The following is a 26,122-nucleotide window of genomic DNA, read 5'->3' as shown; positions in this document are numbered from 1 at the left end:
TCTGGTTCTGTTAAGATTGCATCTTTTCCAGATGTTTAAAAGCTGTAACTGCAGCTCAGGCCATTTAGAGCCCCTAGTGCATTGCGGAGTACATCTAACATCCAAGTTCAATTTACAGGAATTGCACCTGAGTCTGCTTGAAAACAAACTTAGGGTAATACATTTATATAATTTGGCCCAATTTGCAAGACAACACTTCTCATTGCTGCTTGCCTCTGCAGATTGCTGCTTGCCTTTGTCCAGCAACTATCACAATATAATATACACTACACTATATACTCAACATAAAAGCTGTACATGAAAAGGTATTACAGTTTCCACAAAAATATGAAGCATCACAATTGTTTTCAACATTGAGGATAATAAGAAGAAATGTTCCTTGAGCATCAAATCAGCATATTAGAATGATTTCTGAAGGATCGTGTGACACTGAAGATTGGAGAAATGATGCTGAAAATTCAGCTTTGTATCAGGGGAATAAATTACATTTTAAAATATATTAAAATAGAAAACAGTTATTTTAAATTGTAATAATATTACCCTATTTTTATTCAAAAATAAATACAGCCTTGTTGGGTTGAAAGAGACTTTTCAAAGCATTTAAAGATATTTACCAACCCTAAACTTTTTCACGGTAGTCTATCTACATATTGTACAAGCATGTTAGATTGAGTAGTTCAAATCTAAGAAAGAAAACATTAATAAAGCCAAGTGAGCAAGGCTTTGCAAACTAGAGCGTACTAGAATTGTCATCACAATATAATGGTAAATATGGCACTACGGTTGGAAGGAGTACAATTTCAAAACAAATCTGTTTAAACTGTGTATGTTTTCACTCACACTGTCTCCTATGGAGCGGAGTTTGTAAAAGGGCTGGATATAAAACCAGGAGCCTTCGTTTCCAGCAGAGTCCAGCGTCACACGCATGGCGTTCTTCTCCAGCAAAGCAGGCAGCCGTTTATTCACAGTAAGGTACTTATTGCTTTTTAAATGCAACAGCTGTGAAATGAAAAAAACAAAAACGTCTGATTTTAATAGAGCAAAGAATAATATGTAGCAAAGCTGGTATACCCATTAAAACCCCTTTAGCTATACACATGAAGATACTCAAGGTAACATGGCACAGTCGTATATTATAATGAATTATGTAGAACAATTATAAATGCAAGCTCAATGGACACAGACACTAAAATAACACTGAACAATGGATTTCTGTCCTGCCAAGACCTCAATGGCACAGTGAGATCCCTCTGCCTCCCATCTGCCTGCTGGCTGACCCACCTGAATAACATTTCCGTACTGTATCACCGTTCCCAGCAGCTTCCGGTTTTCTGATTCATTCTGTTTCTTCTCTAGATCAGCAGCATGCTGAAAAACAGAGGTGAAAATGCAATTAAAATGCTTACAAATACCGTATATAAATAATTTACATAAAAGAAAAGTCTAGACAAGATTTAAACAAACAATTATTTGATATATATGTAATGAACTTGGACCACATTTACTGTCATATTTAATACCAAATTACACTTCTGTCAAAATTTCTTATTCATGCAGCATAAAAAGAGGTATGGAAACTTGCTTCCACCAGGGTATAAAAAATAGAACGCAATTCTCACAATTCTAATGTTTTTCCTCGTAGTCACAGGTTTGCATCTCACAATTGACCTATTGGTAAGCCCCGCCCCCTCTTAGTTACTGTTGGCAAACAAACAGAGTTGCTAACTCTAGGGATATTTTGCTCTGTTTTGTTTGGGTTTAGTAAATAGAATAAAATAAATTCTATTGCCCATCTTCTCAGGATACCTGGACTCAGTGTTACAAGTACCCCAGGCACATCGCTTTTCCATTTTTGAAGCATAAACCCTATAAAATAGATGCAAGCTTTGGATCTTCTAATGTTTCTCTATGGCGCTGAAACCTAAAGATGTCCGAGTTCCGCTCCCCGTGCAACTGATACTCGACTGCCATTGGCTAGCCTGTGTTCAAGGGGAGGGGCTTTCTGATAGGTCAATTGCAAGTCATACTCATAACTGCAAGATTACATATTGCAATTCTGAATCTTTTCTTAGAATTCCAGCTTTACTACTCACAATTCTGCTTTTTGCCCACCACGGAATTAAAAAAAATAAAATAACTGCGACTTTATATCTCACAATTCTGAGATTCTCAGAATTCTCAGAACTGCAAGAAAAAATAAACGAGATTCAAATTCAGAATTGCTAGAAAAAAAAGTTAGCATTGTGCGACAAAAAGTCGCAATTTATTACTTTATTTTTTGTCCCATGGCAGAAACAAGCTTCGATAGAGGAAGCATAAGCCTGACATGTTACGCATTGAACTCACATGTAATTTGGTGAGTAGTACGGTGTCTGTGGTGCTGTTTCCACCAGGTTTTGCTGCTTTCCAGAACTGTTTCTGGGCTGAGTACCTGTTCATCGGACACAACTTAAACAGACAGTCTGAAAGGAAAAACAGAAAACACACAAAAAACACCTTAAGAGAAGTTCACACAAATATTTTCACCTGCCTGTAGGAGCCTTTAACACTGTGCATACATGAATTAGAGTTGTTGTTTTTCTTCTTCAATTTTAAGTATGTACACCCACAGTCCCATTAGCAAGGCTCAAGTATCACTTTATCAACACCAAACCATAAATGTGCTCTTTTTACTGTATGTATTACTATAAATCATTTAGCATTATCACTAATATTATTTGAAAATATATTTGTTTTATTTGTTTGTATTCTTTCCTTAAAACAAACTGATGAAAAATTGTTCTTTTAATGTATTATTAATCCTCTTATAGATGTTTCATCAGATCAGAAAATAAAAAATCTTTTCAAGTCCCCCTAGAAACTGCTTTAGTAACCTTGTAATCACTGGACTAACTGACCTTCCAAACAACAAACAAAAACTGCCACACATCTATCAGTAGCTACTGAATCACCAAGGCATATTTAGCCATATTTAGAAAGGATACAAGCAGGTTAATCTCAGAGACATTGTGACCCATTTAATTGTACTCTTTATTATTTTATGAAATCATGAGGGCATCCGTGACTGCAGGCACAACTGACTTGAACAATTCATTAAGTTCCCAAAGAAGAACACAAGAGGATTTGACTCATTAGTTAAATGACCGGGTCACTTTGCCAGGTTAACTCTACAAAGTGAGCCACGTGAATCTGTCCAGTAAAACACAATAAAATAAATCTATATTTTTATACAATTCTAAATATTTAATGAAAAAACTAAAATGTGTTAAAATGGTAAGATAAATCTAATTTGTATGATCAAATTTTATTCAAAAAATGAATGTGTACCATGTTAAATTAACTACATGGTAAGATGTTTTACCATTTTTATTCATTAACAAAAATATTAATCTGCAAATTGTGACTGAATTTGTACATTTAAACACTTTCTTTGAATAACTTAATCATGTTTTACTCATTTCATTGAATATGCCACTGTTTGTGCCACAGTCATGAATGATCTCTCAAATCATTATATTACTTTAGATTAACAGTGATAGGATTAATGATTTTGGGGGTGATAAAAAGGGCTCTTTCAGTGTTTTCAGCCAAGAAGCATCAAGCCAAAACCATTTAGAAAAACCCTAGAAATCACCCAGAACACACTCTCTCACATTACTCGCATTACAGTAGTAACAAAAGCTGTTGTAACTATGGTATTCTGGCAGAAAGTATGGTTACCGTGGTATATTTTTGTAAGCTACAGCAAGACTAAGCCAGCAAACTATGAATGTTCTCACAATCTAATACAATACAGTGTTTAATGCACTTGCAATTCCACAATACATATAAAATAATAACAATTTTTATTACAAATGAACTTATAATATATATATCTATATTAATATTTATTTTAAAAATGGTCAGGTGAAGTGAATTACAAACATCCCTTGCTTTGGGAACGCAATTCATCACACATATAAACTTTGAGGATCAGACACTATGATGATGTTAACCAGCAAGTTATTCTCCTTGAGAACCAGTTACACTCTTATCTTATCATGATAGGACAGGACTGCACTGAGGGCCAGGTACAGTGAGTAGAAGGAAGGAAAGAGTAACAGGAAGGGACGGAAGACACGCAAGAGGACATGATTAAGTGTGACGAGTAAAAATAGCACTACGTCCGCAGAGCGCACTGAGAAACACTAACGCTAGCGCTCAGGGATTAGCAGCCAGGGAACTAGGGGTGGAGGGGGAAACAGAAGAAGAAACACTGAAGGATGGGAGGTGGAAAGTTAGGAGAGGAGCATGTGAGAGGAAAGTGGGACAGAGGATGGCGGTGCGAAGAGGACTGCAAGGAATGATGGAAGAGTAATGTAGGTTGATGGTGCCGAGGGGCAACGCTGGGTCAACCTCAGAGATGAGAGGCTGTTAGCATGCTAAACCACAGAGAGAGCGTCACACCACACCAACACAAACACTACAGGCTGTCAAACACACAAAAAACACATTCAAAGAAGAAATGCACAATTTTAAAAGAAACCTCTATAGTTTTAATCAAATCCAGAAAGTTCAATATGGGAGGAGCATAGCAAACAAGACAATGTGTTACATATGGAAAAGATTAGACACGAGATTGCGGGTAAACCAAAGAGATTCATATACAGATTTGGAAGTCCTCCTTTGAATATTTGGAAGGTGACCAATGATAACTGAATTTAACCTTCTTCTTTAAGTGGTGTGGTTAATTTGATAAAATATAGCATTTTATGAGTATTTCTTGGTAGTGGTAAGATATTTTTTTAAATGATTCTGTATATGTAGAGACGTCTGTATGTGTTTTTGTATAGGTACACAATATGAGCGGTGTATATTTATGGAGGTGTATATGTTTACTATTTGTGGGTGTATGTATATATATTACATTAGTGTTTTTTTCCTTCAATTTGCTGGCATGGGGGTTGGGGGATTGTTCTCTAAAATGTGAAAAAATGTAAATAATTTTTTTTTTTTTTTTTAAAGAAAAAAAACAACACGAAACCTCAAAGCATGATACTACCACTACTAAATTGACCATGGTTTTACAATAGTAACACTAATGGTATTTTGGCCAGAAATATTAACATCATGGCCAAAGTTTTCAAAATATACAAAATGTACTTATGTACAAATGTACTTAAAATGTACTAAAATACTCATATATATAGTACAGATTAGGGGTCGACCGATTATCGGCCTGGCCGATTATCGGCGCCGATATTAAGCATTTTTATGATTATCGGTATCGGTCATTTTCAAAACCGATGTGCCGATATAATTATTTAATTTTGAAACGCGCTATTTGGCTCTGATGCAGCCTGTCAGAACTCACCACTCTGTGGCCTCGAGCAGTCTCCGCCCACCGCGCATCTGATTTGTTGGGAGTCACGAGTCAGACCAATCAATGTGGAAGACTAAGGCACTCTCACTGAAAGCGCTTGCTACAGTTTCAGTGATCATCACGCATCAGTTGTCTCTCAAAGGCAGCAGCAGACATTGCTCAAGTTGCAATGAATCACAATCCACTACACTGAAGTTGCAAAACACCTCAATATTATCTATTTATGGTTTCCGCGATGGGGAATCGCGGAATCGCGGAATCCAGTCATATAAAGGGAATTTACTGTATAACGCGGAGTCACAGAGTTCGTCAAAGTTTGGATGAATTAATCAAAAGTAGGTCAGTACACTTAAATCGACTCGCGCTATGGACTAGTATCTGTAAATATTAAGCTGCAAAAAGACTTATTTAAATATGAATTCTGTATGTTCTGCGTGTCTCTTTATATATAAATGGCACAGACACACACACACACACACTGAAGTGCGCGACGCTCGCGGTGTTTTCAGCATCTGCCGTCTCACTAAATGAGGACATAAATACATGACCAACATCCCCAGAACTGCTCTGGGAGTTGCTTCATGAGCATTTGACCGTTTCATTTGAGTAAAACGATCGTCATATCACATACATAGGCTATACAGAAACTTAAGAGGTCCTCATGGCAACCCGTCAAAATAAAAGTTCGGTTTACTACTACTACTACTACTACTACAACAACAACAACTTTTGTTTAAAAGAATAATCACACAATACGCTATTTATTCCATGTTTTAATTTTAATGGTAAACCCATTTGTTTGCCAAAAAATTGAGGTTAACTCTCATTTGAATAAAAGATAACTGAAATTAATGTTTTATGGCTTCATTTGCACTGCACTGTAAATTAAAACTAATCGAAATTACTGTCACATAGGCCAAGATTAGGATACTGTCACACAGGCCAAGATTATGACGACATAAATTGTGACATTTCAATAGGCTATTGAACCAAGTGTGCCTATAACAGGCTATTAGTGTTATAGTTTAATTAAAATAGTTGCAGTCTTCTTCACAACTTCTACAATGGAGCTATGAAGACAATTAAATTATTTACACTTTTATATTATAATTATGAGAGGTTATGCTATTCCACATACATTTCTAACATGTAAATTATTGAAGCCAAATACTTACATTTCCCCAAGCTGTTTAGCTGTAGTACAGTATTCATAGGCTTAATCATGAAGCATGCAGTGGCCCCACTTTTAACTCTCTCTTTATATTACCCTTATTGTAGATGGATGCATGGAGGATGACAAGAGTAAGAAGTGCAATCAACACCAGGGAAGGCAGTTTTTGTCAGAGCCCTTGTTATTCTTAATTTTGACATTAATTTTCATTTTTACATTAGACATAATATATCGGTTAAAAATATCGGTTATCGTTCCACTTGGTCTGTAATAATCTGTATCGGCATCGGCCCTGAAAAACACATATCGTTCGACCCCTAGTACAGATGTTCACAAATTTACATAAATGCAAAGCAAAACTGTGCTATGAGCTGTCAAAGCACTACTCATTATGCTACAAAAGTTAAAAGCAATTCAACAGGCATCTCATGTCTGCTCCAGAGCAAACAAACTAGAAAACAACTGTTCATGTTCACTCTCACATATTATCTTTTTTCTTATCCATTTATTTTTTCTGTAGTAGGCTAAACCGGTCTGAGATACAATGCCCTGTCTGAGACGAACAGTGTAAGCAGATCCATTTTCAATTTCTAGCGATTATCGCCGATTTGATTGCACAGATACTATTTAAACTAAACCGAGCTAGACAATGACATCTCTGAATTCAATAATGAAATGCCTTTAACTGAAAATTGAGTGTTTAATCTTATCATTATACATTACTGACACTCTATCCTCCAATTTGGTACTGTTAAGTGCTTTGACACAATCTGTATTGTAAAAGCGCTATATAAATAAAGGTGACTTGACTTGACTTCAGAAAACACCTTGAGGGAAATTGTTAACATACTGTAGCTGACCTTCAACTTAAGACACTTTGCTTTTGTAGAAAATATATCTGTAGTTTTCTGCACAAAGCACAGATTTAGTCTATTGACCATTACTGTACAACAGCATCAAACATAGATTTGTTAGCCAAACTTTCAGAGATACCAAAGTGATCAGTTTATTGTGGCCATTGCTAAAATTCACAGGATAAAAACTACAGGTGCATCTCAATAAATTAGAATGTCGTGGAAAAGTTCATTTATTTCAGTAATTCAACTTGAAGTAGTTTAAGTCTTTGGTTCTTTTAATTGTGATGATTTTGGCTCACATTTAACAAAAACCCACCATTTCACTATCTCAACAAATTAGAATATGGTGACATGCCAATCAGCTAATCAACTCAAAACCTTCAAAATGGTCTTTCAGTTTGGTTCACTAGGCTACACAATCATGGGGAAGACTGCTGATCAGACAGTTGTCCAGAAGACAATCATTGACACCCTTCACAAGGAGGGTAAGCCACACACATTCATTGCCAAAGAAGCTGGCTGTTCACAGAGTGCTGTATCCAAGCATGTTAACAGAAAGTTGAGTGGAAGGAAAAAGTGTGGAAGAAAAAGATGCACAACCAACCGAGAGAACCGCAGCTTTATGAGGATTGTCAAGCAAAATCAATTCAAGAATTTGGGTGAACTTCACAAGGAATGGACTGAGGCTGGGGTCAAGGCATCAAGAGCCACCACACACAGACGTGTCAAGGAATTTGGCTACAGTTGTCTTATTCCTCTTGTTAAGCCACTCCTGAACCACAGACAACGTCAGAGGCGTCTTACCTGGGCTAAGAAGAAGAAGAACTGGACTGTTGCCCAGTGGTCCAAAGTTCTCTTTTCAGATGAGAGCAAGTTTTGTATTTCATTTGGAAACCAAGGTCCTAGAGTCTGGAGGAAGGGTGGAGAAGCTCATAGCCCAAGTTGCTTGAAGTCCAGTGTTAAGTTTCCACAGTCTGTGATGATTTGGGGTGCAATGTCATCTGCTGGTGTTGGTCCATTGTGTTTTTTGAAAACCAAAGTCACTGCACCCGTTTACCAAGACATTTTGGAGCACTTCATGCTTCCTTCTGCTGACCAGCTTTTTGAAGATGCTGATTTCATTTTCCAGCAGGATTTGGCACCTGCCCACACTGCCAAAAGCACCAAAAGTTGGTTAAATGACCATGGTGTTGGTGTGCTTGACTGGCCAGCAAACTCACCAGACCTGAACCCCATAGAGAATATATGGGGTATTGTCAAGAGGAAAAAGAGAAACAAGAGACCAAAAAATGCAGATGAGCTGAAGGCCACTGTCAAAGAAACATGGGCTTCCATACCACCTCAGCAGTGCCACAAACTGATCACCTCCATGCCACGCCGAATTGAGGCAGTAATTAAAGCAAAAGGAGCCCCTACCAAGTATTGAGTATAGGAATGCACCGAATGTTCGGCAACCGAAATTGTTTGGCCGAAAATAGCAAAAAAAAAAGTATTTTGGTGTTTGGCCGAATAAGTGAAAAGACCGAATAAATTGTACCGAACAATGACGAGACGCGATCAAATAGAGGCGCGCACTAATGCAGCAAACACGTCAGCAGTGTGGAAGTATTAAAAGGTTCAAAGTCCAAAGCGCGAGGAACATCTGCACTAAAACACTGTTACTGGTCATTTGCTCAGTAACATTTTTTTTTTTAAAGACACGTGACAATGTGATAAGTGTGACAAACATCTTCCCAAATTCATAATGAGAATCATTTAAATATCTGCGTGCTGTTGTCAACAAAAAGAAGCACTAAGATCTTCCTGTGGGTTTCTGCCAAAATAAAGTCTAAGAAAACTCAACATCAACATTCATAAATGTTAGTATTGTAATTTTACTGTTGTTCTGTAAAATAAAATAAAAAAATAAGACAATAATAATGATGATAATAATAATTACCCTACAACAGCTCTATACATTTATAATAACATTCACAATAGTGTTCAAATTGGGATCTGTAATATGTTTTAAAATAATTCTCTTCTGCTCAGCAAGGCTGCATTTATTTGTACAGTAGGGGTGGCATGGTACATGTATTCCGTACCGAACCGTCACGGTACGGGCGTCTCGGTTCGGTGCATGAGGCCTTACGACGAATACAGGCGATTCACCCCCAAACCAGAAGGGGGCGCCCGCAGTAATGCAACGCTGTTTGATAACTGCCAGCAGAATATCAGCGAATGCCAGGAGATGCGCACTTGAAAACAAAGCCCCCAGACAGTGAACGTGCTGATTCTGAACGCATCTCTCATATAGACTGACAAGGGAGTATACTTTAAAGGCTTGCGCACTCAACTGTTTGCGAAATGTGCTCGTGTATCCTACCTCTCTCATTCGGCACAAATCCAAATATTCCATAATATTTCCATATTTGCGATGTAACGTATCTGAATGCTAAACTATTATTTATTATGTAAATGATAGGGTTTGTACTTCAGTCGCGTTCCAATGGTGACACAGAGGCGCGCGCGCTGATGTTTGGCTCACTGTATTTTATTTTGATAAAGTACCAACTGCGCTGTCAATGCTGAAACTGATGTGCGTGTGTGTGCGCGCGCGCTCCGGCGCAATCACTTCAGCTGTTTCCTTATACCAGCAGAATCAACTTTAAACACTTATTGTCTTATTAATAATCACTGTATAAAGGTCTGCTTTTATTTGTGTACACTCACAATGAAAACAAAACAGATTTTATATATATAACATGTAATAATATTTAGTGTTTTCACATCTAGATGGAAAATTTTTTATTTGCACTACTGTCTGTTCAAAATAAATGAAAAGAAACTGAGCATAGTAGAAGGGTTCTGGTCGTCCCAAATGTCTTCCATTTAAGGATTATGGAGGCCACTGTGCTCTTAGGAACCTTAAGTGCAGCAGAATTTTTTTTGTAACCTTGGCCAGATCTGTGCCTTGCCACAATTCTGTCTCTGAGCTCTTCAGGCAGTTCCTTTGACCTCATGATTCTCATTTGCTCTGACATGCACTGTGAGCTGTAAGGTCTTATATAGACAGGTGTGTGGCTTTCCTAATCAAGTCCAATCAGTATAATCAAACACAGCTGGACTCAAATGAAGGTATAGAACCATCTTAAGGATGATCAGAAGAAATGGACAGCACCCGAGTTAAATATATGAGTGTCACAGCAAAGGGTCTGAATACTTAGGACCATGTGATATTTCAGTTTTTCTTTTTTAATAAATCTGCAAAAATGTCAACAATTCTGTGTTTTTCTGTCAATATGGGGTGCTGTGTGTACATTAATGAGAAAAAAAATGAACAAATGATTTTAGCAAATGGCTGCAATATAACAAAGAGTGAAAAATTTAAGGGGGTCTGAATACTTTCCGTACCCACTGTATACAGTAAATGAACATACTTTCCAGAAGGCCAACAATTCACTAAAAATGTTTTTTTCTATTGGTCTTATGAAGTATTCTAACTTGTTGATATAGTGAATTGGTGGGTTTTTGTTACATTTACATTTAGTCATTTTGCAGACGCTTTTATCCAAAGCGACTTACAATTGGGGAATGTGAGCCAAAATCATCACAATTAAAAAAACCAAAGACTTAAACTACTTCAGTCTGTGTGCATTGAATTTATTTAATACACGAGTTTCACAATTCGAGTTGAATTACTGAAATACATGAACTTTTCCACGACATTCTAATTTATTGAGATGCACCTGTAAATGGCTGTTTCTTGACAGTATGCTATAATAGGCCACAGGACACTGGGACTATGTTTGTGGCTGTGACCCAGGATCAGAAAGGAAGGGCAAACCTTTGAATGACACTGTAAGGCTCTCTGGAAACCAGGCCTTTTAAACAGCTTAAGCAGGCTATTAATACCATGAGGGATCTAAAGATTTAGTGGTGGCAAGCAGAAGTACAATGAGCAAAGCCCTGCCACTTCTGCTACAGCTACCTGAAGAAAGCAGGAGAGAAAGGAGGAAAAAAGATCCTTGTATTATTTCAGAAAAAGCTTGTGTTTGCCCCATTATAGCCTTGCTCAAAAAGCCCTATCATAATCTAATGAAAAACAGTGTTTACAATGTACTTGTAACGCCATAATACTGTTATCATTCCAAAAAATAATATATAAACATTTTTAAAATGTTTTATAAACGTACACATATACATATATATATTAGAGGTCGACCGATAGTGGATTTTACCGATACCGATAGCTAGGTTGGACCACACTGGCCGATACCGATTAATCAACCGATAGTTTTCAAAATGGATACTGAAAGAGAACTAGTGCTTTACTATTTAAAAAAAAAAAAAAGCAGCAACAGTACTGAACCATACTTTGTAAATGAACAAAAATATTAATATTATTTACTATATTGATCATTAAAGTTTTCATAATTTGCTAATGTTAAAAGAAGAAACTTTAAAATGTAAAAATATAGCCTATTAGTAGCTAATAGTGAATGTTGAAATGAAAACACTAACAAGGAACAATACTTCTACAGTTTTCATTAATGCTACGAATGGACTTTTATTGTTAAATGTTACTATTTAATTTCAACAGTCATGCTTAAAGATGACCATGTTTAAATATCTACACAAGGCCATAGCATTAAAATTACATACATATGGATATTGTATGTGTACTCACACACTTTATCCGTTTCTATTTTTTAACACTTGATAATTATCTAATCAAAAAAAAAAAAAAAAAAAGTTAGTCGCTCAGCGCTGCGTCTAGGAGAACTCAGAGGTTTCACACACACACACACACACACACCAGACGCTTTGCGTTCAAATCAAGTGGCGGTCTAAAACTATTTATTTAAATCAAACGGACATAAGTTTGCTTCAAGAATGAACAATGTGGTATAAATGAGTTTGAAGTTCGGTGTTTAAAAAAACAGAGCAAGTGGAAAGAGAACGCGCGATCTATTACAGCTCTCTACATGAAGCATACCGACTTTATTAGAGCCACAGAAAGACAAATGTTTTGCTGAAAAATGCACAATACATAATTTATAGCCTAGGGTGAAGTCATTATATACATTCACAACAATTTGGGACAAATATAATGCAATTTAATAGAAAACTATGTGAATGGCGCTCTGTTCCGCGGCAGGCTTTTCTGTCGGCTGTATTTAAATGCGCGTCTGGAGTTTCCCGCTCTGTGCAGCGCGCAGTGTCACGTGTCAAAATAAACAACACGTGCTGTCAGTGATTTCCGCCTCTAGAGACCGCTCTCGTACTGTATAATGCCAGCGGACCCTTCTCAGCCGCAACGGTTGCAAACCGGAAAACTATCGGCATGGATTTTTGCCGATAACCGATAGTTGTGGAAATCAACCGATGAATCGGTCGACCTCTAATATACACACACACACACACACACATATATACATATACATATTATATATATAATGTATATATGTATATATGTGTGTGTGTGTGTGTGTACACAAATATAACATATTAATAATAATAATAATAATAATAATAATAATAATAAGATTATTATTATATTTCCTGGTCAGAAAAATTTGGATTTTTAAAATCAATAAAAATCTCAATTTAAGTACAAAAATTGAATAAAATTATATAAAACAAATCATATGCCAATATTTTGTTCAATAATTAAATTGTTATTTTGTAATTTTTTTATACATTTACAAAAATATATATTTTTTTAACAACAAATACTTTTAAATTAATTATATATAAACAAATATTTTGTACAACACTTTTTATTTTTGTACAATTTACACTATAAAAAGGCTTAAATATTTATATTAAAAATAATCATTGTAAACCAACCTTGTATTGGACATCTAGGCTGAGGACACTGTTTATAGTCTTAGCTTTGTTTTTTGGTAAGCACAGCTCACCCTGTATGAGAAAACCTGCGGTAGACCCCAGGCCTGATGCATCTGTCCACCTACACAGCTGTGCCTCATCAATCAAACAGGAAGTACATCAGCATATGTCTGTTCAGTGGTGTGTGGCAGCATTGTTGAGACACCAGTCCTTCAAATAAAAAAAATGACACCTAATTTTAAAAAGTTATTTCATTATTTAACCCTAAAAAGGCATTTACCTCAAGTACATTTACACATTGTCCATCTTTGACTGGAGAGTTTTTGGAGCGAAGAGCAGGTGAGCTTTTCACTGACCATGACTGTATCACTATCATCACGACACAACACAAGACATCTATTGTTCCAGCCTTGTATCCATTTCAAGAGCCGTCCTAAAATCCTGAAATTCAATAACAAAAAAAAAAAAAAAAAGATCCAGCCAGTCATATAAACATGACACACAGTGCCTTGAAACTTATGGAAAAGCTTTTGAAAAATCAGTTTTTGAAAAACTACACTACACAAGATACAGACTTAAAATGATTACATATAAAAGCAACTACTCTACTGAAAAGAAGGAAACAGTGCTTCCCTGTGAACAGTGCTTGTGAACCCAGCCACCAGCTACACTTTCAGTTCACTTTTAGTTTGACCAAAAAAACATTCTATTCAACGCTTCACCACAAGCTCATAACTATAACACCCACAGATAGTTATGGTAAGACTTTATGTGCATATCTGACAGAGTTCGGTGCAGCTAGTGTTATTCAAAGCCAGTCATTAAATGAGTACTTTTCCTAACATTTGCATATGGTATCTGTAATAATATGACAGCCATCTGCTGCGTCCACAGCTGACAGGAGAGAAGAGCACTGGTCATGATCAGAGCAAACATGACCTTGCTATATCACGAGCTCATCAAAGCACTTTGTATTTGCTTAGATACATCCAATTAAGTCTAATTTCCATCAATGGCACTGCAGAATGTTTTACCTCTGCAGCCCTAAACGTGCTTGGCTCATGTCCTGAAAGGTTCACTGTTAATGTGCTGGATTGTGACTTTTAGGATTATATTTATTTATTTATTTTATTATATACAGTGTATATATTAGAAACAAAAACAAAAAAAGGACAGCACAAAAAAAAAAGGATTAAAACTAATTTCTGAAGGTTAGCCTAGTCAAAAATTTGTAGGAAGTGTACAGGCCCTTGCTTTGAATGACTTTAGCACATAAACATACAGTATACATTATACACATAGATACACACACACACACACAACTAACAAATTATTAACACAAAGAGGCGAAAATACTGTAGCAGGAAGTGAGGGGTTTATATGAATGCATCTCTGGGGGGAACTGACTGTCTTCAGAAAAGTTTAGAGGGTCATTTCTTTTCACCTTACCTCCATATAATGCATATTAACGTAGTATTTAAAAGCGCAGCTCTGCTTTGTTTGCAGCAGTAACCAGAGAAACGTTGCATCGCTGTTGTTCCATCAGCGCCACCTGCTGTCAGTGAGTGAATTTGCACTCTCATGCAGCCCGCTGATTCTGTTTCGTGAAGATGTGCTTTATGTATCATAATTTCACAAAGCGGTCAGACCATTCTGTGTTTGCTTTAAATTATACAATCTAATTTACATCAAAATCTGCTCATACTATATGTAGCATTTTTGTTTGAATCGGGATTAAAATGCAGATTTAAATTTTTAATCTAATTAATTACATGATGTGGTGATTAATTAAATCGCAAATTAAATTCAAATCCAACGAGCCTGGGTTCACCCAATTCATTCAAAACATGGATTAAGAAATGAAATGCAGCTGTGTGTTACTCAGAGACGAACAGTTCTGCTTTATCTTTATATTTTCGTGGGCAAAATTGAGCAAAACAGACAACATTGTTTCTAAAATAACACAATATTAACTTCTTATTTATTGAACTGTTGCATAAGATCAGTATCATATTTGCAGTCATATGATATTGCTTAACTATATGATGTAAATATGAGACAAAAACTCAAACAGCTCGAAATCATATCTTGAATTTTAGGGATATTCTAACTATGTTCTCTAGGCTCCATCACAGAAATAATGACAGGGTTTTTATTTTTAGGTGAAATAGCCCTTTAATAAATTCTGTCAGTCATTTGCTGAATTGTAGGCTAGAAATGTTCTTCAATCTTACATCTGGCAGCTTATGAAATGATCTTCATAAAAACATAAGCATGTGTGAGGATTTTGCCATTTAATTTCATCAGACTGAAGTCATTTCGGATAAGCTCAGGGTGTCAAGCAGAAGAAGAGGGCAGACGAGAGATGTCTAGCTGATAGATGACAAAAGCCTGAAACAGTAGCTGGGTGGAGTACAGCTAAAGGAGAAGGCCCTTTTTTTGTTAGTGTATGAAGAAGCATTAATGGTTAGCTACCACAGTGTCATCAGTGAAGAACAGTGTGAGGAAACTGGGTAAGGAAATACTCTGTGTGGTAACCCAGAAATCATGTTATTCAAAAGTGACTTCCAGTTTGCCGCATTGAATATTTCCCAATAACATCTATAAATTGTAAAAATATGAGAAACGAGGGACTGAAAACTATTTCATAATGATCATCATAAAATTTACATCCAAATATCATAAACACCGAAATTGTCTGGATTTAGTGTCTGTACTAACTTGTAAGCTATTTATAGGCACCAAAACAAAATTGTGTTGTTTATATGCCACAGATGCTTTTATTACAACTTTCTATATAACTTTCTTAAAAGAGAACATAGGCTATATTTCTATATGTTTTATTTGTCCAGTAGTCAATTATCCTGCTAAAAATAATAATTCCAAATATTCTAAAATGTTAAACAAACCTTATAGTACTACATTCTTACATTATACACTTACAGTGGTCAATTGATGCTAACTACTTTATCTAGATTTTTAATTTTTGTTATTATTATTATTATTATTATTATTTCTACTAGTTTATCTAATGTTTTTGCAATTTGCTAGTTAATCATTAATCATGAAACCCACTGACTAGTAAATACTCAGTTTTAGTGTATATCAGTGTAGTTTTGTGCACAACTAAAGATTATTTGGCAATAAAGTTGGATATTTTAATGAGCAAAATCTCATGAAATTAAATGAAATCTCATAAAATAATATAAAACAAAATATAAAATAAAACCTAAAATCTCATAAAATAAAAATCACATACAATAAAAGAAAATATCAAAATATCAAAAAATAAAAGAAATGTGTTTATTAAAGAGTAATATCTCTGGAGTATTCAATATAAGAAGAAAACTTTGATTTTCTACATTCTTAAAAATGGTGCTTAAAAGGTTCTTCACAGCAATGCCACAGAAGAAACATTTAGTCAAAGTTTCTTTAAAGAACCATCTCTTTCTTACCTTTTTATAATCTGAAGAACCTTTTTTCGCCACAAACAACATTTTGTGAAACAGAAAGGTTCTTCATGGAACCATTTAGACAAAAAGGTTCTTCTATGGCATCGTGAAGCACCTTTTTGTTTTAAGAGTAGAGCATTAACCAACATTAAAAGCTACGCATTTGACTCTTCCGTGACGTTTTTGAGGATATAATACACAGGCAATCAACTATCCATCCAGCTAACTAGAGGTGTCTGACTCTCAGCTTTATCCATCAGTCACTATAAAAACACAACACCTGTCCATCAAAGTCAGTCACGCTGAAGCCACAGTAATGGACAATTCCGCTTCCCATCCATCTGGGTTTAATGAAGCTGACAAAAATATACATACAGGCACACATGGATATGCTAAGATACACACAATGAACTCCAGAACAAACGCCAACACACACAGCCATACAGAACAAGCTGACAAAGACCCATCCATCTGCCACATTCACTTATACTCATGAACAACCAGAGTGTCAGAGCGACTGATCCGCTGTTTGGAGTATCACATAGCTGCTTCTATAAATCAAAATAACACTAAGCCTTCAGCAAAACCATTTGGTTATGTGCCATAGTTAATGAATAGACAAAAACAAATGACAAGACTAAACCAAAAGCACCATCTATATAAATAACCGCCAGTTGACTGACACACTCAATATCATACATTGACACAAGGTGTGCTACCAGCTATGAACAAGAGGGGTAAAGAGAGAAGAAGGTCGATTTTCAATTCAGTGACCTTCAGTTAGGTAAATAAATCTATTCCAGGTAATCAGATCATTTCACAAGTTTAATGGATTCATAAAAGATTCATTCTGGAGGTCTGGAGCCCCTGCTGTTAGTGTGTGAGATAAGACACAGACAGAGACAGCACCAGGCCTGCTATAGTCCGTTCAGGGTCATTTATTTTTATTTTTTTTAAGAAATATTTAATTGAAGCAAGGACTAAAATGATCAGAAGTGACTGTGGGAAGAAAAAAAAAAATCAGTTTCCACAAAAAGACTCAGCAGCACAACTGTTTACAATGCTGATAATAAGAAGAAATGTTTCTTGATCGCAAAATCAGAATATCAGAATGATTTCTGAAAGATCATGTGACACTGAAGACTGGAGATTATGATGCTGAAAATTCAGCTTTGCATCACAGGAATGTTATTTTAAATTGTAATAATATTTCACAATTTTTACTGTATTTTTGATTTTTTTAAAAAGCAGCCTTACTAAAAACATCTTTTAAAACAACAATAGGCTACATAAATTGACCATCATACGGACCACATTCATGAATCGCGTTTTTTCTTTTTTTTTTTTTTTGTCATTCTGCAAGCTTAATAACCCTATGCACTTTCATAGAAAAAGAACAGCTAGAACATACAACATGAAGGGAGTAAATGATTAAAGGCATGGTAGCAAAAACAGACAGTTTAATTTTAAGGGTCAGAGAAAGGAGGAAAAATGTCAAACTAAATTACAACTGTTTTTGATACAAGAAGCCATGACTATTGTTCAAAATGGACTTCAGGGGGAAAAAAATTGACACAGAAGTGCAGTATATTTTACCACTCTCTCCAATTCCTCAAGACAAATATGCAGAAAGCTTCAGTTTACTGAGGAGGAGGAGGTTCATGGACAGAAAGAATCACTGATTTGAAGCCAGCCAGTTTTATTGCAATTATGAGGAATATAAACGGCCCTCAAAAATGCGAGGATTCCAAAGAAAAAGAGTTCTACACACAGTATGTGCCTTCACGCACCTCAGTTGGACTTAAATGGTAATACAACAGTGCGGAGCATGTTAAAACATCAACAACGTCACAGAAAGAAATCCCTCAGACTGGGCAAAGACTCCAGATATTAAACAGCCAGAAGCAGCAGTGTCACAGCCTCACAGGCAAATAACCTTTGAAAGCCTCAAACAGCTGGTAATGACAGTTAAGTTACCAGTTGACACACATTTCGAATTCTATTTGCATGCTTGTGTTTTAACTTAGAAATACGATTTCAGAAACAATCGCTGGCTGTGTATATGTGGTCTTTCTGTGTTAAATCAACCATATTTCAGGAACTGCAGACTTCAGGAAAAGGGCATTTTTGGCACTCGGACAGGTCTGTTCTATGCAATCGTTTTGACAAAAGGAAACAAGCTACAATTCTATAGTTTTCTCCCTTTTAAATACAACAAGTATCAGCTGTAGCCGAGGACCTCTGAATCATATATTATGTGATTTGTGGCGATTATATGAAATTGTTATAATTGCTACAGCATCATATTTAAAGCACATACATAATGCATATAAAACAGCCAAATACCAACTGATGAGTAAGTAACTTTGTATGTGTGTGCATATATTTTATCATAAATACATTTTTATGACAGGATCTATCAGCTACACTCACAACATAATCACATTTTAAAGACAAATGGTGCAGGCCTATAATCTGACCTTCAGAAATCAGCAATCATCTCTAAAATTCTGATCCGAGCATCTCTAGCTTATGCATCTTGACTGAGACCTTGGACACAGCTGGGAAGATAGATAATGCACTAAATATACACACCAACTAGTAAAAGAGTGAGACAACATGTCATGCTACAACGTGACAGCCTGTCACAAGAGCAATATACGAGCAGAAGGGGCCCAGCTCAGGTTTCTCCCAGCATGCCTAAGGCTCAGTTTCCACACAGCAGCCCAGAGGACGAGGTTAATTAACATCTGACAGGCTTCACCTTTAAGGAAAGAATCAGTCTCTTTCCAGTGCACAAAGGGTAAAGTCACAGGTCAGTCTTGCTCCTGAAGAGCTCCATTACTATTCATTTTATTTCCAGCTTCTTCAACCACACCTGAACCAGATAATCAAGGTCTTCAAGTTCACCGAAAAAAATGACAGACAGGTGTGTTATACCTAGAAGTAAGTTTCTCTCAACAGGCAAATGCATAACATTTTATTGCATCATCCTCTGTTGCACTACACATAATATAACACTGTAATATAATCTTTGACCATTCTATTTTGCCAAAATTGGGTGAGACATCTTTCATCCGAGTGAAAACACAAATATACAACAGCACCTTAATATAACACCATTTAAAAGTGTTACACAGACAATGTATGCTTATAACAGCTGGGATTCCCATGCGGTCTCCTTGCTTAGTTTCAGAAAAAAAAAAAAAACCCAGGCAAAATGCAAAAGGTTATGCTAAAAGGCTAATGCATTTGAAAATAGTGTTAAGAAAATCAAACATGAGACAAAAGATATCCCTCTACAGTCACACAACAGGAAAATACCATAACAACACTGATCAAGCAGATATCACACAAAAATCCCTTTAAATAAGTGCAAGTTCAGCACATCTTCAACAGAAATCTCTAAAACATTTCCGTATAACACCTCCAGAGAGACATAAATGTGGCCTTACCTCGAAATTTCTTAGGAGGGTTGTTTAGGTCCCCAGATTCTGGTTGCACCACGCAGCGGTCGTCCACAAGACTGCATAGATGAGAGACATGAGTCAGAGAACTTCTCTGGAGGAAGCATACTGAGTATTTCTATTTTTATACAGCTATTTTTCACTTTTTCTGCAGTGATTGTGGGGAAAAGAAACTATTAAAACTAGTTCAAAGTACTATTCGTAGCTGACATCATGATAAAAAGAGATACAATATTTAAAGAAATATGCAACCAAAATTATATTTTTGTAGAGGTCATCTATTGCATACCTATAAACGTTGAACAAATTAAATTTTAAAATCATACACACATTTATAATTTACAAGCTTTCTTAACTGGAAAAAGGACAAAATCTTCAGGGCCTTTAAATGATAAATAATAATTAAATATTTTAAATATTATCTGGTGAAATATATACAATTAAATAAAAATTTATAAAATAATGAATACAAAATCATATTAAGAAATTACCCTGCACATTTTACACTTTTCAATCCCACTCAAAAAAAAAAATTTAATAAATAACTTCACATTCTCAAGGTAAACCAGTCAGGAATATTGTTATTTATTTATTTAATTTTTTTTGTAATCCTTGAATTAAGTTTTTCTTACATGTGAAGTATTACAGTAATGGCGTACAGAAAGAGAAACGATTAGCAAATCAAGAGGCCTTTGTGTTTCCTGAAAGGTTTATCTGCTCAAATGTATGAGCCACTGTTTTATCTTGTCCACTCATTATGAACAAATGTCAATTTATACTGATCAAATCATTCAGTGATAATGTAATGACACCTAAATTTGCCTCTCATTATACTTGCTCTATATACCTCTAAAATCCAGAATGAGTCAAGGGCAGTCTAACTCTTATTTCACAAAGCAGTCAAACACACTTCTTTTTGGTTATGAAAAACTGTGACAAACACATTCTATAACCAAAGTGAGTCAGTTATGGCTGTATGAACAAATCCACAGCTGACATCCAGTATAAGTTCAAGGTATTTTCTTGCTATCATTCAATAACGTTCTCTCAAGTAAAAAAAAAAAAACACAACGACACAGAATAGGGATATAGTGCTGTCAGAAAGCAAAACAACTCTTGTTTGGGTTTGAATGGAGGAGGGAACATGAAAAGGAGATTTTTGGGCCACATATGTGAAAGGATGAAAGATTAGGAATGTCCAAAAATGCCAAACAAGACTGTCTATAATTTATCAGTACTGATGTGGAGTAATAGGGACTGTCTGTGGTAACATCATCTCAATGTTTTAAAGTTAAAATCCAATAAATCTCTGACAGCAACTCTTAAGCAAGCGTCTGGTCATGCCCTTATACTCTATATTATTGGCTGCATTTCAAAACCTACTAAGCTGCAAGCCTGAACTGCAATTTTTGGGAATCATACATGCATTAGAATGTACAAAAAAAACTTGCACAGTTTTGCTGGCCATCAAATGTGCATTTAAATAGATCCAATTTGATCTAAACAGCATTTTCAGGCATCATATAAAGTATTGTTTATGCTCAAACCTACACTATATATTATTTGTCTTATAAATTACTACAGTATTGTAATATTTCTTTAAAATTTAGTAGTTTTTAAAGGGTAAGCATTAAAAGTAAAAAATACAACTTACTGTGCAGTGTGCACTGCATTTCTAGTCGTCGTAGTCACATACATTACCGTTCGGGGTCAGTAAGATTGATTTTTATCGAACATAGTATCATCACTTAATTGACATTAAGTGAAAGAGATTTATAATATTGGAAATTATTTTAAATGATTTCAAATAAATTATGTTTCTTTAAACTTTTAAAGAATAATGAAAAATATTAAGCAGCACAGATGTTTTCAACATTGATAAAAATGAGAAATGTTTTTTAGGCAGCAAATCAGCATATTAGAATAAAATAAATCATGTGACACTGGAGTAATGATGCTGAAAAATTCAGCTTTGCATCACAGGAATAAATTACAATTTAAAATATATTAAAATAGAAAACAGTTATTTCCATTTTTAATAATATTTCAGAATATTATTGCTTTTACTGTATTTTTAATCAAATAAATGCAGCCTTGGTGGGCATAAGAGACTTCTTTCAAAAACATTATAAACATTTGGAATGGTAATGAATAGAAGCTACACAGTACTGCTGATTATCACAGGTATGTTTGAACATCCAAATTGAACCTATTATTTGTTCGTTTACAATTGGTCTACAAAAGCTGTCTATGTAGGCAACTCACTAGGGTTTTAAAGCACAGTTATACAAATGAACCAGCAACAAGTCGGTATATAATTTGCATCCAGTTTTCATCTATTCACCATAAATGCAACCTAGCAAGTGAATTTCACACTCTCCAGTGGATAACGTACAGGTGGCTTTGGTTTTTAGTCCATTTGCACCAGGACTGCCAGTTCTTGTCACACTGGCGTTGTGTCCTTTCTGGTTCCCTGTGCCCAGCTGTAGGCCAGGTGGCTCATTATCCCATCCGTGCTAAGGTCGCACGGTGGCACAGAGACAAGCCCTACACACTACGTACACCAGTGCAGCTAAATATAGCTGTGGCTCATGAGGATGTGCACACAGTAGCAGGGCAGAGAAAGTGATTACAATGCACAACAACTGAACAACGGCGTCTTGACAAATGAGATCAGTCAACGTTCCGTTCTTCAAAGTCAATTGCTTGCTTTTGTTGCCATGGATGGGTGACGTGGGGTAGCCTTGTGTGTGTGTGTGTGTGGTCACATCACGCAGGCTGGCAAAAGGGGCTGATTGCCAGGAGGTGGCAGGGTATGATTAAGCGCAGAAGACAGCACAATCTCATTTCCAGGGGAAGGACGTGAGGAGGGCAGCGTTGAGACTTGGCTCCCTTTCCTTCAAGTGCAGGATCAGAATACAGAAACGTAAATGAGACCACACCTACCGTCAACTGTCTGTCATTCTAAATAACATTTTGTCCTGTATTAATATTATTATCTATAATTTATGTAACTGTTGGGTTGCATACAGGTAATTTTTCCAGTGGGGGAAACATAATGCTATATAGAAATATTAAAATGGTGTTACATTTACCAAAATTTTGCAGGTGAAATCAAGTAATTTTAATAAGAGCCTGCATAAACAGTGTTTTGAGCAAGGACAAAAAAGTTATCCATGCAAATGGAGAAGCTGGTTACATGCATTCACTGTGTTGACCAATAGAAAACTGCTTGGTTTGAAAGGGACTTCTGTGTGAGCTGTGTTCCATATAGTACATCGCCAAACTACTGTCACAGGACTTTTTCGGCCTGGAAATTTTTGCTGACATTTCAGTAAAGTGACTGCTCCTAAATTGTGCGTAATTAGCATAGCAAAAAAAAAACATAGATTTAAAGGATTAGTTCACTTCCAGAATAAAATAATTGCATGATCCCAGCTGAGGAATAAGGATCTTATCTAACCACAAATGCTCGTTTTGCACTAGCTCTGCTATGCGCATTACGTATTCATGTTGGAAAGAGTCGTAGGCAGAAGTAGTACTGAGCTCCATTTGATTTTCTCCTCCAACTTCAAAATGGTCCCGACATCGTTGGTTTACCCTTTTTTGTAAATTTTCTTTCACTTTCTTTGCACGTTCGTTTTGTAAACCGGGTTGGTACTTGCGCATTCGTCACACATGACCTTATTCCAATGTGATTACGTAATGTGTGAAGTCGAGCTGGTGCAAGATGAGCATTTGTGGTTAAAAAGTACATAATTTTTTTTAAATGACCGATTGTTTTGCTAGATAAGACCCTTATTTCTCGGCTGGGATCGTGTAAAGCCCTTTGAAGCTGCATTGAAACTGCCATTTGGACCTTCAACCCATTGGTCCTATCTCAGTAGTAGACCCAAAAAAGTCCTATGTCAATAGTTTGGTGATGAACTGTATGAAGTATAGCTCTCACAGTAGTCACTTTTAAACAAAGCAGCTTTCTATTGGTCAACAAAGTGAATGCATGTAACCAACTTCTCCAACAGAGAGTTGGACTTATAACCCGAATGTTGCGGGTTGCAATATGGCTGCCCACTGCTCCAGATGTGTGTTCACGGTGTGTGTGTGTGTTCACTACTGTGTTTGTGCACTTGGATGGGTTAAATGCAGAGCACAATGAGTATGTGTCACCATACTTGGCCACACGTCACTTCACTTTCACTTCACTTGATCCCCATTGAAGTCCACTATATAGAGAAAAATCCTCAAAAACCTTAATTTCTTTTCGACTGAAGAAAGAAAGACATGAACATCTTGGATGACATGGGGGTGAGTAAAATATCAGGAAGTGAACTAATCCTTTAACTTTCAAAGTTGACAAAATTTGACTACATAAAGGTGTGGTCACATTTACCAAAATATCGAGAGCGAAGCTTTTCATTAAAAAAACCTCTGTTATTGGGAGTTTTGTGTAAAGCCCAAAACTTTCCCCATACAAATTTTACTCATGTTCAAGCTGATCGTATTTGTATAATCTATTTTCTAAGTGCACTGATCTTATTGTGAACAAATTAGTTATACATGTGTGTAATTGGTAACATTTTACAATAAGTTTCCATTTGTGAACATCGGTTTTTTGATACTAACTACATTAGTTAACATAACAATATGGCAGAAAAGATCTGTCGCTACTTCTGTTTCATCTCAACTTTTAGGAAGGAGAAAACGCTTCCCATATCCCAATCTGAATTTTAAGAACCACAACAGAGACTTCTGACTTGGACTATGCTCTAGTAATGGCATTCATCATATTCCACTGAAAAAGCATCAGAAATCCACACTGTAATACATACTGCACAAAACATTTCTCAGTTACTTCTCATTTCTAAGTGTTGTACATTTACTTTCTTCTTCCTGTTGTGCTCCTGTATTTTCATCGAGTTCCTCTTATGTACAACGCTGATGTCCACACACTGGGTGATGACATGAGGATGGTTCTCTTACCCTAAAGTGCTGATAAATCCATTGGTGGATCCCTCCGCATACAGGGAGCAGATGTCCCCGATGTGGAGGAAACTGGACATTTTGTCTGACATTTTGCTCCACTTTGCGGTGTGCCTGCAAACAAGATAACATACAGATTAAGGTGCAATAAAATCAGCATAATACCTATATGTCCTTTATTCATCTTATTTAGACATTTTATGTAGGTTACCATCAGATGTGGAGATAGCGAGACAATAATAGCGGGAGGACCATGGGGATGGATTCGAGAAAATGAGAATTTGCCATTTTGAGATGGCCTAGTTTTTGACAGGAATTCAAGGTCCTTCTGCTGTATGGGTGGATAACGAGAAACGCTCTAGAAAATACAGCTGTGCTACATGCTGAAAAGACACTTAATTATTTTGTTGATTCTTTGAAATGTATTGTTTGTACCTTTTTCACTTGGTTCGCCTAAAATAGCTGTTAAATCACAGTATCGTTTAAGGACAAGTAGATGTGACATCTGACCTGTTGAGGGTCTCAACAAGGAGGGTTCAGGGCCAGCATGAGATTTCAATGTCAGTTGTCCTATATCACCACAACCTTTTATGTTTCTTGAACATATGTTTTATGCAATGCAACTTAAATATTTGGTTTTCTATGTATTGTTATTGTTGCTTTCATTGCATAGCGATATTGTTGCTAAATGAAATATTATACATATTAATGATGCACTGATTATAATACTGAAATATGCTATAAGAAATAAAGCATCAATATATATTTCTATTTTCTAGCAGAAATGCTTTAATTTATTATGATTTCATTTATGATATATATAAAATATATTTTTATTCATTTAATTTAACATTTCTTATTTCAGTGCATTACATTTTTACAAAACATTAATCAAAATATAGATAATAAAACTGTAACAAATTTGAAATATACATATTTATTTTGTGGGGGCATTGAAAATATTAGCAATAGGCCTATGTATCACTTTATGTTTAGGCTAA

General features: G+C 35.9%; 1 protein-coding gene across 1 annotated transcript in view; it reads right to left on the bottom strand.

Moving 5' to 3' along the window:
• Positions 1 to 26,122, bottom strand: part of itpr1b (inositol 1,4,5-trisphosphate receptor, type 1b) — a 140,989-nt gene that overhangs the window by 112,854 nt on the left and 2,013 nt on the right. The window contains exons 2-6 of the mRNA XM_058790481.1: positions 25,122 to 25,235; positions 20,130 to 20,200; positions 2,347 to 2,462; positions 1,282 to 1,368; positions 841 to 999 (exon numbers count right to left, since the gene is read on the bottom strand). Of these exons, the coding sequence (XP_058646464.1) occupies positions 841 to 999; positions 1,282 to 1,368; positions 2,347 to 2,462; positions 20,130 to 20,200; positions 25,122 to 25,213 (525 nt within the window). The 5' untranslated portion in view covers positions 25,214 to 25,235. The remainder of the gene's footprint in view (positions 1 to 840; positions 1,000 to 1,281; positions 1,369 to 2,346; positions 2,463 to 20,129; positions 20,201 to 25,121; positions 25,236 to 26,122) is intronic.

This window comes from Onychostoma macrolepis, chromosome 11 (assembly GCF_012432095.1).
Source record: "Onychostoma macrolepis isolate SWU-2019 chromosome 11, ASM1243209v1, whole genome shotgun sequence".
Classification (NCBI taxonomy): Eukaryota; Metazoa; Chordata; class Actinopteri; order Cypriniformes; family Cyprinidae; genus Onychostoma; species Onychostoma macrolepis.
Note: the sequence above shows the minus strand (reverse complement) of the source record. Positions and strands in the feature narration are given on the sequence as shown.